Source organism: Heteronotia binoei, chromosome 9 (assembly GCF_032191835.1).
Source record: "Heteronotia binoei isolate CCM8104 ecotype False Entrance Well chromosome 9, APGP_CSIRO_Hbin_v1, whole genome shotgun sequence".
NCBI lineage: Eukaryota > Metazoa > Chordata > Lepidosauria > Squamata > Gekkonidae > Heteronotia > Heteronotia binoei.
The window spans coordinates 84,878,809-84,897,578 of NC_083231.1; the positions used below are offsets into that span (position 1 = coordinate 84,878,809).

General features: G+C 41.0%; 1 protein-coding gene across 12 annotated transcripts in view; it reads right to left on the minus strand.

The window, feature by feature from the left end:
• The window catches only part of ANK2 (ankyrin 2), a 474,349-nt gene that overhangs the window by 271,439 nt on the left and 184,140 nt on the right, over positions 1-18,770 (minus strand). For 6 of the 12 annotated variants that reach the window (XM_060246910.1, XM_060246907.1, XM_060246905.1 and 3 more), the window contains exon 1: positions 15,490-15,675. The exons of 1 other annotated variant lie outside the window; for it this stretch is intronic. In XM_060246910.1, coding sequence (XP_060102893.1) covers positions 15,490-15,573 — 84 coding nt within the window. In that variant the 5' untranslated portion in view covers positions 15,574-15,675. Of the gene's footprint in view, positions 1-15,489; positions 15,683-18,770 lie in introns of those variants that run through there. 5 more of the 12 variants (XM_060246896.1, XM_060246894.1, XM_060246900.1 and 2 more) reach the window with 3 other exon arrangements.

The window sequence follows — 18,770 nt, forward strand, 5'->3', positions numbered from 1 at the left end:
AATATTACATCACAGCTGATAGTCTCCTGGATTCCACAGTAGATAGTAAAATATAATGCCTTCAAATCACTTTCATTTCTGACCCACAAACATATGCCGTTAAAAGAAATTTCTTCAATAAAATATAGGCACTGGCGAGGAAAAGTGGATGCATCTCTTAATAGTGGTGCTGCACTTAGTAAAGTTCTTTGTCTGCTATTTGAAAGACAGCCTATACTGATAAATGATCCTGTTTCAAAAGCTTTGAGCAGTTAATGTGTTGTCTAATGTCCTTGAATCAAGAGATCCTGATTTTCACACTGCAGTCAAAATATGATGAGCATCGGAACTTCTGGATAAAGGCTTAGGGCAGTAAATTTTTAAAGCTAATTGCAGCAAGATGTGGATTCAAATTATATTCATTTTAAAGTTTAATGTCTTTAAGGTCTTTTATTCTCTATTTTTTTAAGGTCCAGGCCAAGGATCCCCAACATGATGCCTGTGGGTTCCATGCTGCGTGGCATCTGTCAAGCGCGCTCATTTCTGTACTGCATTTTTCTAGACAGAGAGCAGGTCACCAGCTCTCCATTTCTCTCCCCCCCTTATTTACAGCCAGTGGGCAATTAATAAATCCATCTGGCCCTCGGATGTTTATGCTACAGCCTGGCTGACGTTACCTTCAAGTCGCCTCTTCCACAGTTTCACACAGACAACCCTTATCTCTTCCCAGAGCAGTGTGAGAATGTTTGATGTTTCCAATAGTCTAAAATTCCTTAGTAATAAAACAGATAGTTGTTTAGTATCCTTTGAACCCGTAACTCAAGTTTGCATCTGTATGATACTCCCAAGGCTTGTGTCCTTGGTACAGCTCCTGAGTTTCTAACAATAAAACAATAAACCTCCTTTTGATCTAAAACAAAGGACTGGTTATTAAGAAATATTGGCGCTTAACAGCATCACTTCCTGGCATTTATGGCTGTCTACACCTCAATTTTGTGGTTGGTCCTCCTCTTGCAACAGCCATTTTATGGCTGAACGTACCACTCTGTGTCAGAATTGCAAAGGTGCCCACAAGTTCCAAAGGTGCCCACAAGAAAGGCTAAGGAGTTTTGGTCTAGGTTACTGCAAACACCATCAAAATCTATAGAATAAGAAATTTCATGCAATAAAAAGAATACAAATACAATAAATGATTTTTTAAAAAGTTCTTATTTAGATAGTCTGGACAAAAACAGCCAACTACACTCTAAACAAGAATTAAAAGTTAACGGGCAATATTCAACATCAGTTCTTTGAGATACTGATATCCTTAAGCTGAACATACTTGGTTCCATTCACTGAAATATGATTCTAACAATTCATAGAGTACAGCTCCAGATGAATTAGCTGTATGGAGGCAGCACCACTGCCCCCAAATCTACGCAATCAGTTATCAGTGACCTGGGGGCAACTACAACAAGAAGGGTCCTGGAGGAACTGGCAACCAGGCCCAATTAATCCCAGGGCCATGGCAACAGCAGAGGAGGCATGGCAGGACTCAGACCCATATGGGGCAGGCCCACAGAAGGAGGCCAAACACAGGGGAAAGCATCTAGTGGAATCAAAAAACGGGAGAGACAATCTCAGCCTCACCACACCCAAATAGGCAGAAGGCAAGCTCTTTAAAGGAAGGTGGGCCAAGGTGTATCAAGATCAAGAATAAGCCCCATTGGCCCTGGCATCTACCAGTCTCGAGTCTAGCGCCTGGACTGGAAGGAGAGGAAAAAGCTGATGATGGCTCTCCCCAGGGGACCCTTCTAAAGGCAGATCCAGGAAGGGCCAGGGAGGAAGCCCTTGGCCACTCCCTAGTAAGGCTGCCAGGTCCTACACTCTCACTGATGGGGATGGGAGGGAGTTTTCCAGGATGGGGGCGGGGCAATGTCACCACATGCAATGTTATCATGCCAGGGAAGTCATGTAGTGATGCTCTTGTATTTTGGCATCAACATGGGGATGTCATGCCAGGTTGTGGCTGTTGGGGGCAGGGCTTCCCCCACCAACCATCTGGCTGGCAGCAAGCAGGAGCCTGCAAAATCAGGGGATCCCCTACTCTCACCTGGAGGTTGACAACCCTACTCCCTAGACTGCAAACAGGGAGGACATGAGAAGGCCAGAAAGAGAGGAAACTGGATGGAAGCAAAACCCCCCCTTCAAAGCAGCCATTTTCTCCAGGGGAGCTGATCTCTGCTAGCTGCAGATCAGTTTTAAAAGTGAGAGATCTCCACCTGGAGGCTGGCAGTAAGAAGCAATTTTAATGTTACCATTTCTGTTGTGTGTACATCACCAGCTGTAAAAGCAATTGCAAGACTTTAAATTCTATACTATGAAGAGCCAGTTTCAAGCCACCAAATAAGAGAGGTACTTGGAAACACTGAAATGGAGTAAAGTATCTACCAGGTTTATGGCAGTTGCATAAAATGAAATACCAGAGAAACGTTATGTGGTAGCTTCAGCAGCTGAAAGTGACGGAAAGTATTCTTCTAAAGAAATCAATTAGAAGAATCAACCTTGCCAAAAGAACCTGACTTAAATGGTATTTGGCATTAATTATGCATCCCCTTCACCTTCAGAAGGCGGGAGATGCAGTACTTCTGCCCTTAACACTTGGATAGTTAATTGTGGCACAAACCTTGTTCAGATGAACATGTAAATGAAGCAGTTAATTCCTAATTGCTTCTTGATGACTAATAAAGAAACTGAGGTAATTCTAAGAGGAGAGATTCACTTGCTCCTCTGTGTTAATTTATATAAGAGAACCAAAGAAACCCCTCCTCTAAAAATGGCCTCCATTTCTTTGAACACTGCATTAAACAGTAAAAATGCTGCACATTTAAGACATCCCTTATTAATAGTTACTTTTGTTAACAATCATTACACAAAAAAGAATTAACTAAGGGCAGGGCCCCATTTCTATGGCAACCACTGCCCAGAATCTGGTCTTGCCTGTGCTGGTGAATTAACCTTGGCTGAGGACAGCAAACCTTTGGGTGCTTCTGTAAACTCAGAATGTACATTCCACTGCAATACATGACATACAGTTCTAACAAATAATAGCACATTATATGAATTAATGGAGACAAATTTATATGGTCAAATGTGTATCTTGAAAGTATCACCATCATATTCCATTTGCAAGGAATCATATACATATATCCCTTCCCCAGTATTAGGACTGATAATGGTTCCTTACTTTAGCTTCAACAAATAGGCCTGAGTTTAACACATAAATTCCAGAAGAGAATGTTGCTTGGAACAGCAGGAATCCTGTGGATATATCTGCAGCTCCCAAGAACATGGCAAGATCTTGAATTGCAGAACATCATCTACCAGTTAATACCTGACTGTGGTTGTTGTTGTTGTTGATGATGATGATAGTGTGCCAACAAGTTACAACTAACTCATGGCAACACCTCATGTTTTTTTCAAGACAAGAGATGAGCAGAGGTGGTATACCATTGCCTTTCTCTGCACAGCAACCCAGATCTTCCTTGGTAGTCGCCCATCCAATTATTAACTATGGCTGACCCTGCTTAGCTTCCAAACTCAGGCTTGTCTGGGCTATTCAGTGGATGGAATTATTTGCTGCAAGAAATGGCATAGATAAAAGATTACTTCCTCCCCCCTCATCCCAGCACTAACATCCTGATCCTCTACTACTAAGGCTGCTCTTTTTTAAAGGAAGAAGAAGACTGTAGATTTATACCCCACCCTTCTCTCTGAATCAGAGTCTCAGAACAGTTTATCATCTCCTTTATCTTCTTCCCCAACAATAGACAACCTGTGAGGTAGGTGAGGCTGAGAGAGCTCTCACAGAAGCTGCCCTTTCAAGGACAACCCTGCGAGAGCTATTGCTGACCCAAGGCTATTCCAGCAGCTTCCAATGGAGGAGTGAGGAATCAAACCCAGTTCTCCCAGATAAGAATCCACACACTTAACCACTACACTAAACTGGCTCTTAAGGTTCTAAAGGAAGACACAAATGTTACCATTCAACACATTCCTAATCTCCTAGATCAACTCATTTTATACCTAAAATATAACTATAGACGCTAACTAGAATGTCAGCATTTTTAAACCATGGACCACAATGGGGCAGTGAATTCCATGCCATTCCTACATATAACTAGGAGACCAGGGGTATCAGGCATAGCAGTGTATGCGTACTCATCAACAATATACATGAACAGGTGACTATATTGCCTATTCAACAATATGCTGCTTTATCAGATGCCTTTTTTTAATATTACTTGCTGTTGCCCTCTCTCAGACAAAATGGTGAAGTAAAACTCAGTAAAGGAAGGTTCAGCATGATTTTGCAACTGACAGTTCTGCCAGTAATGTAAATATGTCCCGTACTTTACCCAGAGAAAAGTGTAGTGCCCCAAAATGGTACCAGTTTGTTTTAAGGCTAAACAACTGAGACACCAGCAACAAGTGGTTCTGCAAACCACTAAGACAGCCCTGATGAATGATTAGAACACTCACCAATTAGCAATTTGTAAGGAAGGAACCTGTCCAACTGTGGAAGTAGCCAGCAAACTGACAATAATGCTATCTATTGACCTTCTGTGAATGGGAAAGGCTCTTTCTTCCACAATGCCAGAACAGCACTCAAATTTCCTATAGCAGTTCCAAGTGCAATCCAACCCTATACTGAAGGAGTGGACATTACATTTCCCATAAAGTATCCTGATGCTCTTGCATTCATGATGTTGAATGAGAGGTCTGTCTTCTCTAAGTGGAGCATTATGCCTCCGATGAAGCAGTGACATTTAGAGTAGGAACAGAATGTGTTTCTTATCATTGCTTGTATTCTCAGTCGGTCTGGAGAAGCAGCAGTCACCACAGTGTCATCAACCAGAGTAAACAGTTTAAAACTTCATGAAAATGCCAGATCAGAAAGCATCTCCCCCCCCCCCCAATGTTTCAAACATAATTAAAATGAATAGCAACCATATTAAAGACCATTCCAATATTTCTAGTCCTCCATAAATTTCATTTAGAACATGACAGTGTATCTGCTGTTGTCATAATAGGGAGGTGCCTTATGTGGTTTTCATGCCTCACTTCCAAATATCTTTGTACTTATTTAAACATCAGGGTTTAGGCTTCCAAATTAGTTTTATAACATGCACATAAATGAACAAGTGTGCAGATATTTAAAAATCCTAAAATTACTGTATATAGATGGTTGAAGAGGGCTGTTATGCATTGTGACTGTATTAAGACATTGCAATAAGGGTGGTATTTGCAACAAATTTATAACAACCCCAAATTATGTGTAAACCTTAGTTTGTTTGGATCTTTCCTACCTCCCAGTAAGAAGGACAGGAACTGTCTTACTGAACTGCCAATTCTGGCCAAATGTCTACAAGAAAGTGTACCTCAAGTCTAATCAAAAGATCAGCCCTCACAGCAAACTATAAGTTGTTAGAAATTTTGTTCATAAATGAGCTGTAAGCTCCAGTTTGAAACATCTGTTTTATGCCAACCAACAATCCTTGGTTGGGTGGACTGTCTAAATTCAGATGTCACAACTAACTAGGGGTAATCAAACTACAGTTCATTAATTCCAGCTTATAGTAATGTCTGGCTGCAACCGATGACAAAATAAAATGCATGCAATACGTGATCCACAGCAGCATAAGGCCCCAGAAGGACCTAATTCACTCAAACAGTATTCTGTCTGCAGTCACTTTTGCACCCCAGCTCTTTTGGATTATTATTGTGCCTTCTGTCTTATGACAGGTAGGATTGCCATCCCCCAGGTCCTGGCAGGGTTTCTGCACGGTTTTTGGGGCTCCAATCTGGATTTGTGGGCTGGCACATGCAGCCCCCCCCCCTCTTTTCCCCTAAAGCATTTAAAGGGATCCTTTAGATGCTTTGGGAAAGAAGAAGGGGGTGGTGCTCAACTGCACAGGCACTGGTTCCCAAAGCAATGATGTCATCATGTTGGGGGGGTCCTTGCCCCCCAAAGTTCCCCAATGGGAACTCAGAAAGACCTGGCAACCCCATGCCTATGCTTTTTGCACTCTCCATTCTTACAAATTGTTTGAAATACATCCAAAGTTCAGTCGTACCTGTCCTGCTTTCTACATTCTGTTCTGTCATTATCATGTAATTGATTTACTGATTTATGTGTTGAAAGCTTGAGAATATGCACACCGTTCAGATGTAAACATGGATCTCGCCACGTTATTCACTGATGTTATTTTTCTGATTTTTAAGCCTTTATTGAAAACTGTAACGAAACAGAAATGCCAATTTGATTTGTGGTCTGTTTGCCAGAGGTGAACAGCTGTCAAACATCTGATGAAATGTTCACCTGTGTTTGAACAGGTCACAAACAGTACAAAAAAGACACCTCCCCCAACCATCTGCTGCTTCCCTGCAGGACCGGATCTTTTTTGAGGGGGGGCAAAATTAAAAAATGATGCCCCCTTATGGGCCATTCTGTCTTATGGTCTCATAGAATACAATGGACTTCATACCCAATTTGGCACCCCCCCTCCGTCGGCACCCGGGGCAAGCACCCCCCTCTGCCCCCCCCCCCGATCTGGCCCTGCTTTCCTGTATGTTTACCACATTGTCTAGAAGTACAAAACATACATATTTCTCGGTTAGTGATGTAGAGCTGTAAGGTGTCTATTTCTTGCTGCCTTTCTCTGTAATTAATAGCACAGCCAGGTGAACTGTCTCAAGCTGTTGCACAATTTATTTTAACCATCCTACCTGCCAGAAAGTAGGAATCATCCTTATTCTGTAAGGAAGAACTTGTATAAATTTGGAACAATCTGGAGGCCAATTCACGAGGGGGGGGGGACATTTACCAGAAGACGTTTAAAAGAAACCCCAGAAATTATTAAATGAACAGCTGACTTTACAAAAGCATACACAAATAATGTCTAAAGTGATATAAATTGTTCTGTTAAACATCTGCCTCAATTCTTTTCTCACAGAGAGTTCCTGAATTAACCTGCAGATGGAAAAGGTTACAAAAACACAATTCTGTAAGTGAGCTGTGAAATTACCAAGGTGTGTGTGACAGTTGCCAGATTTCGTTTTCTCTCTACTCTATATTAGTTGCTTTACATTATCTTCCCAGCAATGGAAGTCAAACTAACATGATTATCTATTTTTCCCTCTTTGCCAGAGATTAATCAACCAGGATTATCATTTTCTCTGTTCCATTAAAAAAAAGACAGGCTTATATGCCTTTCCACAGCCTTCAGGGACCACACCGGCTTTCCATGAGATCTTTCTTGCAAATGCTACTGAGATAACCTTTAATGATCCCAGCAATATTTTAGCCCAAGGCTGTTCAGTACACAGACGCACACAAACACACACAAAGTAGTTTGACTATTTCACTGGTCCACTTGCTGTCACAACTATATTTGCCTCCTCCAAATGCAATTCCAAATGGTCCTCAACATAGAAGACTGGACACTACACAATTGTATGTCTCTTATCTTACAGACATGCAATCATACACAGTTGTCACTTGTTAAGTATGTCGAAGTTGCTCTTCCTTTGAAACAAAAATATTTTGGCATTTGGAGGGCTCACTAATTGCAAAATACTTTGGGATAATTAGATGAAAGACTTCACTGAAGCCTAAAGTAATCATTCTTAGCACTCTGTCTCACTGTTTGATTTTCACTTAAACAGAATTCTCCTCTCAGTTGCACAAAGCAGATGATCTCAGCAGATATTCTTCTCTTCTTTCATTCAGGCGATCCCCCATAGACCAAACTGGGAGGCTGGAATCCACTGCTGAGATAATCTGCTTGTGTAAAAAGGAAAGGACATCTTGTCATGTCTCCAGTGTTACGATTTCAGTGGGGGGGAGGGGGTAAAAGCCACCACTAGAGTTAAATTGTTTTTATTCATATTTAAATGCACCACATTCATTTCAAGCAGGTATAAGAACAATACAAGGACAATGTTGTTACTTAATTAGTACACAAGCAACTTAAAACTTGGGCTACCATGGTCTCAGCATCATATTTCCATTTATGTACATATGCACACACACATTGCTTTAGATGCAGTAACCAAGGGGTGTCAAACTCAGGGCTTCTTTTGAGCAGGAACGCACTGGAATGCAGTTCTGGCAGGCTTGGCATCAAGGGGTATGGCCTAATATGTGAAACAATGGTGACACCAGGAGGTGTGGCCTAATATGCAAATGAGTTCCTGCTGAGCCTTTTCTACCAAAAAAGCCCTAGTTAAACTTATGACCCATGGGATGGAACCTACCCACCCAGGGCCTTAATCCAGCTCATGGCTCTTTTCTCTCCTCTCCTCCCCTCCTATCCTCACCCTTTGAAGTTCTAGGCTGCCAGCTCCCTCTGCCTTGTCTTTCCTGAATTCAGCAGGAAGCTCATCTAAGCTTGCAAACTAGTGAAGAAAATGCTAGATGGAATTTCCATTAAGGTCTTTGGGCTCAGATAGACTACTCTGCAACCATTTCTAGCAATAGAAACAGTGTCCTGGGACTGGAATGACAGTAGGGTTGCCAAGTCCAATTCAAGAAATAACTGGGGACTTTGGGGATGGAGCCAGGAGACTTTGGGGGTGGAGCCAGGAGACATTGAGGTAGAGCCAGCAGCAAGGGCGTGATAAGCATATTTGAACTCCAAAGGAAGTTCTTGCCATCATATTTAAAGGAACTGCACACCTTTTAAATGCCTTCCTTCCTTTGGAAATAATGAAAGATAGGGGCACCTTCTTTTGGGGTCGTAGAATTGGACCCCCTGGTCCAATCATTTTGAAACTTGGAGGGTATTTTGGGAAGAAGCACTAGATGCTATGATACAAATTTGGTGCCTCTATCGCAAAAAACAGCCCCCCAGAGCCCTGATACCCACAGATCAATTATCCATTATTCTATGGGAATCGATCTTCATAGGGAATAATGGAGTGGCCAGCAGACATTTCCCCCCCTTTCTGCTTTCTGATGACCCTGAAGTGAGGGAAGGGCCTCCAAATCAGGGGATCCCCTGTCCCTACCTGGGGATTGGCAACCCTAAGTTCAGAAGGCAAGTAACACTGCTTAGAACAGCAGCCTTAATTCAGCATGCCTACTTCAAAGAGAGCTCCCAAATCAGCGTGCACAAGGTTGGCGCAGCTCTCTTCAGCAGGAAACAGAGGCACTGCGATCTTTCTTGCGCCTAGTAGGGAGTAAACTCAGCTGAAACAGTGGGATTTGCTTCCAAATAAATGTGCAAAAAGAATAAGATTATGAAGAAGTGGGATGACGGAAGCCTGTGGAATGCAAAGCAGCTGCAAATTGATCCCAGCAGGTTCAAACGCCAGGATTGGGAAGTGAAAGAGCAGCCAGAAAGCCGGGGGGGGGGGGCGGCAATCCTACAAGGGCTAGGGAGTATGCAGTTAACTTACCACTCCCCCCCCTGCCCCGCTCCAGGAAGCCCTTTTACCTTTGTGTGCGTGACTGCAACCAAAGTTCCCTTCAGAAGATCAGACGAAGGGGGCTTTGAATCTTGAAAGCTGTTTATAACCCTAAAAATCTTGGTGGTCTCTTAAGGTGTTCCTGGACTTGGCTTGGCTCTTCTCGTGCAGAGGAACTGAGCTCTCCTCCTTAAGCAACTGCTCACAATGGAATCACTCCCAGATGCCATACCCCCCACCCCGCTTCCAGATTTTTGTAAAGCGGGGGAGAAGGGGGCTAATTCTGGGGTCCCCCACCAGGGCGGGAGGTTTGGGAAGCCTAAATGACAGCCCTCAGAATAGCATGACAGTCTCTAGCAACAGAATCTGTGTTTTGGAATTAAAATGACAGGGCACAGAACGGAATAACAGGCCCTGGGAGTAGCAGCAGCATTCTGGGAATGGAATTTCACTCTAGAGGCCCCCTTTCAATTCCCAGAACACTTCTGCTACTCACAGGGGACATCATTCCACTCTGGAGGCTGTCATTCCAGTCTCAGAGTAGTCTATCTGGGCCCAAAGACCTTAATAGAAAATGCATTTTGCATTTTCTCTGCAACTTTGTCTGTGCTGTAATGCATTTCAATAGAGTGGAGTTCAAGCAGTTTCAATTTGCAGTGTTTGTATGCTAGTTGAAGCTGTTGCTTGCTGGAATTATTTCCTTGCAAATCAATGATCGAAATTTTGAGCCAGCTTGTCTCTGCTGAATGGATCTGAGAATGAGTGGATGAGTAAGTATTCTAACCTAGAAACTCACAGAGAAGGGGAACATTACACTAGAGAGCCACTGCCACTCTGAGTAGGCCTGAGGTGGGGGGAGAGAAACTTGCAATGCCCAGTCATTTTATGCTTACCTAGGCTCAGAGCATTTTGTATTTTTAGTTTCTGCTGTGATCCTTGTGCTTTTTCTTGATGTTTTATTTTTAAAATTACATTGCAAATCCCACAATTTCCTTACCTTCCCATTTTAGGCAAGCATCTTTTAAGGGCGGGGGGAGGTTTGGAAGGTGCCAGTTATCAAAATATTAAGTAAACAAAATATCTCTTTATAAAGTTTATATCTAAACTACATGACATTACATTTTATGGCATGCATGGCCTGGCGTAACAAAGTCTCATTTATGTCAGATCTCGCCTTCGTAACAAATGCGTTTGACACCCCTGCAGTAACCATTCATATCAAAGTATGGCCGTGCAGAATTATTGTTATAGCCAAAAGGTCTGGGGACATCTAGAAGTATGAAAGAAACAAATCTGTCAGAAGTAGATGCAGGTATTCAGACTCACTAACACAGTTGCTCAATGTGAACTATTTAATGCCTCTCCTAAAGTAGCATGTAGGGTCCTATTTTAAAAAATGAAGAAATATCTACAGTTGATTTACTGCAAACATGCCAGGGAACACACTGAAAGAACTGATGCTAAAGAAAATAAATGTGTATGTTGGTGACTTTTGCAAATAATCTCATTTAATGTAAGTCCCCGGTTTCGAAGAAGAAGATGATGGTGGTGGTGGTGGTGGTGGTGATGATGATGATGCTATTGGATTTATATCCCACCCTATACTCTGAAAAGTTCAATTAATCTGATAGAAAATTCAGTCAAGACCTGGCCCACAGCAAAAGTTAACTTTTTATTTCTAGACTTCTCTTCCAGAGATCCCACACAACTTGTTTGCCACCAAAGTTTGACAAAGACTACAGGTTATTTTTATGTTCAACCTGTGCATTCAAAAGTCTGATGTGAATGGTGACTGCATACTGAGACCCTGTTTTCCCCTCCCCTCATTCTAGGGACTCCCTTTTCTTTCCCCCCTGATCTAAGACACCTCTCCCCAGTTTCCACAATGGGGAACTCAGAAGTATAAGATGCAGATAAGCCAGAAAATACATCAGCCATCACAGATTCAGCTTGAGTGTCACTCCAGTCCTGAGTGCCAGCCACAGAATTAATCTACAGTCCAAAACCATTACACTGTGCTTACTTTTCCCACTTGATATGCCTTTTACAGATCAGTGACTTCCAAGCAAGTCCAATTTATTTCATGTCATTCATGTATTTAGATTTACAGAGTCTTCCCTCCTTGGTTGCTTTTTATTATATGTCTTCTACACCTTTGCTCAGCAGGATATTATTCCACTTATAAAGATTGCACTGAGTCAAGATCCATGAAGCTGACATACTCAGCCCCCCTCAGGTCCCCCACAAATGAGCACTGTAGACCAGGCTGTCCGCATACATAAGTGTGGCCAAGGAAACCAGTCAAGTGAGGAAGAGTGTTAATAGCTACTGTCTGTTTTGAAGAAGACTAATGTTATGGAAAAGAATATCTAAGGAACATGGGTGGGACACAATTAAAACAAAACTAAGGTTTGTCTACAAAAGTGAAGTGCAGCAGATAGGCAATTGAAATTTGAAGTTTAGCACTGATTTTATAAACAAACCGATTCATTCAAAAGTCATGTGTACTATTTAAAAAATGTAAATGCAACAAACTATTCCTAGAAATATTTGTATGTAAAATAAGTCCACATAATTACTCTGCTAAATTCTTGACACTTTACTATCCTTAAAACGAAAATTTAACCAGTTACTACCCAGTCAAAACAATTCTTCAACCAGTTTTACATACTTGGGCATATAAATCTAACACAAAATCCAATATTCCAGCATTAAGCACTGACTCATATAATTATTCCATTTAAATGTATAATTTATTTCCAAGTAGACTTCAGAATTTTGAAACAACACATTTTGTGGTATTCATAATAATCTTTGCCACACCACCTGACAACATTAGAGGATTAAGGAGTGGATTGTACTGGCACAGTATATTTGGAGAAAAGTGATAAAATTACTTTTTGCAACAGTCAAAGAAAGAGCAAAACAAGATTCCACCCCCCCAGTAAAATGGAATCATTCCATTTCCTTACTTTGGCTCATTTATGCATTCTTGTATGCCAAGAGTCCTATTATGGGGATGAAAAGGTGTGAGTGTATTCCTGGAAAGTGCATGACTATTCACCCCACTCCCTGCACTGAGGAAACTATAGGCTTCCAAAACATTTTAGAGCAGTAAGATATATTTTCTAGGATCCTAACATACTCATCATTTTATGCTCTGGTAAAGATTTAAGCAAATTATTAAATGATCTGAATTTTAGAAAACAACATTTATTGTTATTTATTTTGTACCTTTCCAATAAGGTCCAGAGACCAGCAAATATACATTTAGCATTCATGCTTAACAGATTGCTTTAATTCCTTTCTATAGTGAATAGCCAGCAGCTGACTTAGACATTTGGTACATAACGGACTTTTGGGAATGCAATGGCCAACTAACCATGGTTTAGGTTTGGGAACTGGATCATGCAGTGTCCTTCCCCCACTGTGAGGAGCTCAAAGAACTATATATAGAACTCCCTCCTTCATTTTATCCTCACAACAACCACCTAAAGTAGGTTAGGCTAAGGTCACCAAGTGACTTGAAATTTGAACATCTCCTCCCCAATCCCAGTCCAACATTCTGCTACTGCACCACACTGTCTATCTGTCCCCATCTCTGTTTTTGTTTGGCATTACATGTGACTATTGCCAACCATGTCTAAGAGTATATTAAATCCTGATTAATGGCAGAAACTATGTGAACAGAACCAGATGTGATACTTGAGATGGGCTGTCACCAAATAGGGCTGCCCACTGTGAAGAATTTCCTCCTCCTCTTACCCATCTTAACTACAGTAATATCCTTCTGTGCCCATTGAAGTCAGTGGGTTTAAAAGGGCATAATGCCATTTTCAGTGTTGGCCCCAAGTCAAGCACACAATCTCCTTCCTTTCTTCCAGAGTGCTTCCAGAAGCATTATTCTTAGGCTCATGCTTTCTGAGCGTGGTAATTCAGCTGTATCATGGAAATTAATGGACCATACTTCTGGCTATGTGTTCAAATCAAGATGTCAGTCATTTTTATTCTTCTGTCCACAAAGATTCGCCCACACATTTATTCTCTGTTTCCTTATTTAAATGAGACTTTTGCACCCATGAAACTTCACAATCTCTCTTTGCTGAATCAAGGCTCTTTCCATCTAATACATGTTTGGGGTCAAGTTTATAACTGTAAAGTATCTTATGTGAAAGTGAGATGTCATTATGTCAGCCTACTCAGCTACAACTAATTACTCTTCTGGTCATTCATTTTGATAATGAAGAATAGATATATCAGCACACAGCGAAAGAGTCTGAACAGAATTATATATATTCAGCCTAAAAAATGCTCAAGAGCCAAAATGCAAAAGATCACATATTCAAAGCAGATCTCACCTTTAATTCTATTTTCAATATCTCACTTAAGATAAACAGGAAACTAGTTCCAAAATATTCAGAAATAAATTATGCAAATACATAATTACAGGCATCATACATGTATAAGTACTGTAATGTTAAGACAATCCAAAACAAAGAGCCAGTTCTTCTGTTCTCTTATTTATGCTCAGGTATGCAACTCACAGTGCTTTCCTAAACAGAGTTCCACCCTCTGAGCCCATTGAGTTCAAATGGCTTTGAACGTTTAAATCTGTTTAGGACTGCACTGTTAGTGTTCTAAATTAAACACTGCTCACTGTGTGAAATTCTAAGGAAATCTTCTGGGCACAGCAGGGTGGAGTCCGACCTTTTGTCAGTACTCTCACTATGGCTAATCAGGACACATCCTTACGTTTATTAAAACACAGGTATCCTTCTGTAATATATATATTACCTGCAAGTAATTATAAATTTCCTTTCACATTCCAAAGGTCTTCATTTAACCTCTGCTGTAAGTAATACATATTATCAAGTTTCTAAAAAATATATGGCTTATCTTTTGGAAAGCTGTGTTACAGCCGTGTGTTAATTCTACACAAGTTTACTACAGATGACTGCAAAATGCATCACTGAACACTGGCTACATTTCCCTCCCTTGGGCTACATTCTCTTCACAAAGCAGAGCATCTTTTTCACAGAGACATCCCAATGCATTTTTCATGGAAACTACTCTTGTAGTAAGGTATTAAAAAGTGATCATGGCAGCTGATTGTGTTATTTGCACTTCTGCCTACATTATATCCATTTTTTTTAAAAAAAAAAAAAGGAGGGGCAGTATACAAGATATTTAATATGTATTGGATGTCAACTAAATTATTAAGAAGAAATTATTTCAATCAGAAGATGAATTTTAGGATACTGGAGTACTACCACATAAACCTTTTCTTTGGAGAAACTGGGTGTGGTTGTACATTTTACAGTTCCTTCAGTCATTTTCACATTATCACCACCATATCACAAGCATCCTGCTATCAAAGGCATCCAAGAAATCAGGGAGACTTGCATTTTTGGCTTCTTTACCTCTTTGGTCGGACTAACATGAGAGAACTCTCAAGACAAACTAAAGATAAGCAGACTCCAATTGTTAAATCTACAAGAAATTAAGTCACTGCCATGTCAGGCACACTGTTCTTCCTGCTACCACAAAAACAAATCGTTTTGTGTTTAGAAAAGAGTAATACCATACAATGAAACTGATACTGCAAGGCATAATAGTCAATAGTAATTCAACAACACAGACAGCTGTGTGCTTTTAAAAATAGCCCTTCAGTTCACTGTCCATTCGAAATAACGTGCTGAATTAGCATAGCATCGCCTAATGCTTAAAGGTACTGTAATAAAAACACCCTAGGATTTCTTAATTACCAGATTAGCACAGTGACAACAATATCTTACTACATATACACTCATCTTCTATGCACCATAGTTTTGTAGCTACTAAGCCACTACAACCTCTCAATTTAAAAAAATCACACCATACCATTAACAAAAGGCAACATGGTGCTGTCTTCCTCTGTTATCCACAGCATGATACAGAACACAGACATAAACAAATACATGTTAAAGGGTCTCCCTGCACCTTCATTCTCGAACTCCAGACCATTCCTACTGCCTTACTGTTTCATACACACATTTTGTTTGTGTCCATTTACATTACCTTCTTGGGTCTTTTCTTCCTCTGATTACTGCCATTATACTTCTCCCCACCATCACTCTTCTGAGCTGCTTCCTCATTCATCATTTTGAATAGTTTTCAAAGCAAAGAGCTCTGCCATTAAACCCTCTCAAACATACAGACCATTAGCAAATGTGTCACTTGCCGGAGAGGAGGAGGGGTGTGTATGCAGTGAGAGAGAAGAAGGGAGGGAAGGAGACGCACACGGGAGAGGGAGAGCATGATGGCGTTGCTATGGCAGCAGCTACCACAACTGTTTATCTGGCTGCATTGTTAAATCTGATTTAACCAATTATCACAGGATCCTGGTTCTGTCATGGCTTGCAACCTCTTGATTTTAATGCCAGGAGTCCAGAACACAAATTAGGAATAAGTGCAAGGAACTCTTAATACACCTTGTAAATACAAACATATCAAATCTGCTCCATGGGTTCCGTCATATAATCTTTCACAATGTTAATGAGATAAAACTTGTTAAATCTTCCTACATGGCATACTGTACTTAAATATTTTAAATATCCTTCTTGGAGTTATTGACTGATAAAATTCCTTCCCAAAGTATTGTTCCTCCTTTACTATAATGTGTAAATAGAAAATATAATGTAGTATATAATTACATAATTAGAACAAGTGGAGTTTTTTGGGAAGGGGGGTTAGCACCTTTAAAATCTGACACTGCGTAATTACAAGGTCTCTCTTAATCACTGAAAAAGATCTTCCCTGATCATAGATGGGATCCACTGGAATATTTTGGCAATGGGATTATTTGCATTCATTGAGTGCAATTTTTCTTGCACACTATAGAAACTGGGAAGTCCAGTTAAGGCATTCTCTTCACAACAATCAGAGCAACCATCAGAAGAAATCAACTTCAAAAAACCCTGCAATCTAACCTAGTGCATAGAGAAGGGTCAACCAATCATGTATCGGCACAGATACAACAGATCTGACGTCCATGTGAAGATTTCACATGTACAAAAGCTTGCAAACTATTGTCAAGTGTTGATGTCAAGGGGTAAGCAGGTATATTGGACAGTCAGACAACAGGAAACAGAAAACAGTGAGCCACAGTGAAAGCAAATATTAGTATCTGACAGTGCAGGTGAAGACAACAGCCAGCTCTTCTTGCTGTTCAGACTGAGTAAGGGTAGTAAACCTGAGAGTTGATATCAATTAGTTCTCACCATGATTCCCAGACCAAGGGCGTTTTCACACAGACCTTAATCAGTAGCGACGCCCCTCTTCACCGCGCAGGATCGGCGCGGATTTCGCACTAATTGCCGCGGAGCACCCGGAAGAGCCGGAAAGTCCCGCGGCTTTTGCGGCGCAAACGGAAACCGCCAAAAACCAGTTTCCATTTGCACCGCAAAAGCCGCGGGACTTTCCGGCTCTTCCGGGTGCTCCGCAGCAATTAGTGCGAAATCCGCGCCGATCCTGCGCGGTGAAGAGGGGCGTCGCTACTGATTAAGGTCTGTGCGAAAATGCCCCAAGAGAATTGAGGGCTGTCATAAGTGACATGAATGAGCAGGAAATGGCAACAGACTGACTGAATAGCTAATATAGGGAATTTATATGTCACATATTCAGAGACCTGCTCAATGCAGTTTACAAAGAAAAACAACACTATGACCATAGAATAAAACACATAAACTATAAATATTAAAAACAAGCAATGGACATAAAATCAGCATAAAACAACCAATAAGCAGCTAAAAATGCCCACACAACAAGCTAGAAGGAGATGATATTATCAGCTTTAAAAAGACGAAGCCCTTCAGTTAAAAGCCTAAAAAGAACTGTTTGGGGACCTGGTGCCTAAAGACAGTATAGTAGGTGTCAGGCAGGCCTCAAGGGGGAGAGCATTCCATAGGCAAGATGTCCCCACTGAAAAAGCTCTGTCTCTAGTTGCCGCTCACCTCACCTGTGTGGAGCTTGGGATACAGATTTCTTGTAATGGACGTGGATTATATTCATCAATTTTGGAGATTTGACCATTATTGGCTTCCATTTTAAATCTCCATTGTTGCAACCAGGAAAACAATGACCAGACTGATTGTCTACAAAAAGCACCCTACACTCCCCCTCCACCACACAAATTGTTGCCTAACAATGAAAGCTGAAACCTTCACAATTCCTGAAATTACCAACTGAAATGCTAATCTCACTTGTTACCAAGAGTGTCAAGCATGGTAGAATTCCACTGGTAATTAATTGTTTTAGGGTCCCCCATAAAGCTGGTCTGTGAAATATCAGGGGGACCAAGGTATGTTGGCTCTGTTATTCTTTTCCCCTCCCCCTTCTTGCTTTATTGCATGTGAAGTAGAATAGAAAGAAATGAAACTGACTAGAGAAGAAGCAATCAGTACCTTCCCATGCATTCCTCTTTGGGAGTGTGAAACATCTGTGGAAAGCAAGGACGAGATACTGATAACATTGTGAGAATGTAGACATTCATGATAGTTTATGTGTTAGTGCATCCCGCTTGCCCCCACCCTGGGGAATTCTTTGAAGTGTGTCTTAAAAGTAATGTAGCAATGTATTTTTGGCATTACTCTCAAGAACCTGTATTGAGAGCATATCAGTCTATCAATAAACGTAGTTTTGTATCCACTTGACTCGTCATTGAAACTGCATGCTTGACAAAGAGTTTATCTTTTATATGGCATCATTCATGAAATGCCCAACTGTAACCTGCTTTTCATAACCCCTACCTTTTATATTTATATGGTAATAAATGCAAATACCGTTGTCAATCCAGAAAAGCCTTCACTAGAAAAAGTAAGGCTGATAGGTTCTTGTTAGATTCTTCTGTAACGTCTATCTTTTTTTCCTGATACCTAATTTTAAAAACAGGATTGAGATACCTAGAGATTAGGGATGTCACTTTTCTGTTTCCAGTGGGAGGACTCCTGCTGGTCCTTTCTGGTCCCACACCACTTTTCAATGAACCTCAGAGAGAAGAAATGGCACTGTGCAATGCATGATGTTACTTTCAGCTGAAAAACTGAAAGTGATGTCACTGTGCTTCAGTGACACTCTAGGAATCCAATAAGTCTCTATAATAAAACCACAGAGATTTGTTGGATTCCAAGAGTATCCCCACACTGCAATGATAGCACTTCCGGTTTTTCAGCTGGAAGTGAAACCATTGCTTGTGTGATGGCATTTCTTCCTCATCCCCCCGCCACCCAAAAAAGACTTGGTAAGTCTGGCAACAGGCCAAAGAATGTATCCAACACTGTACAACAGGGTGAGCAACTACA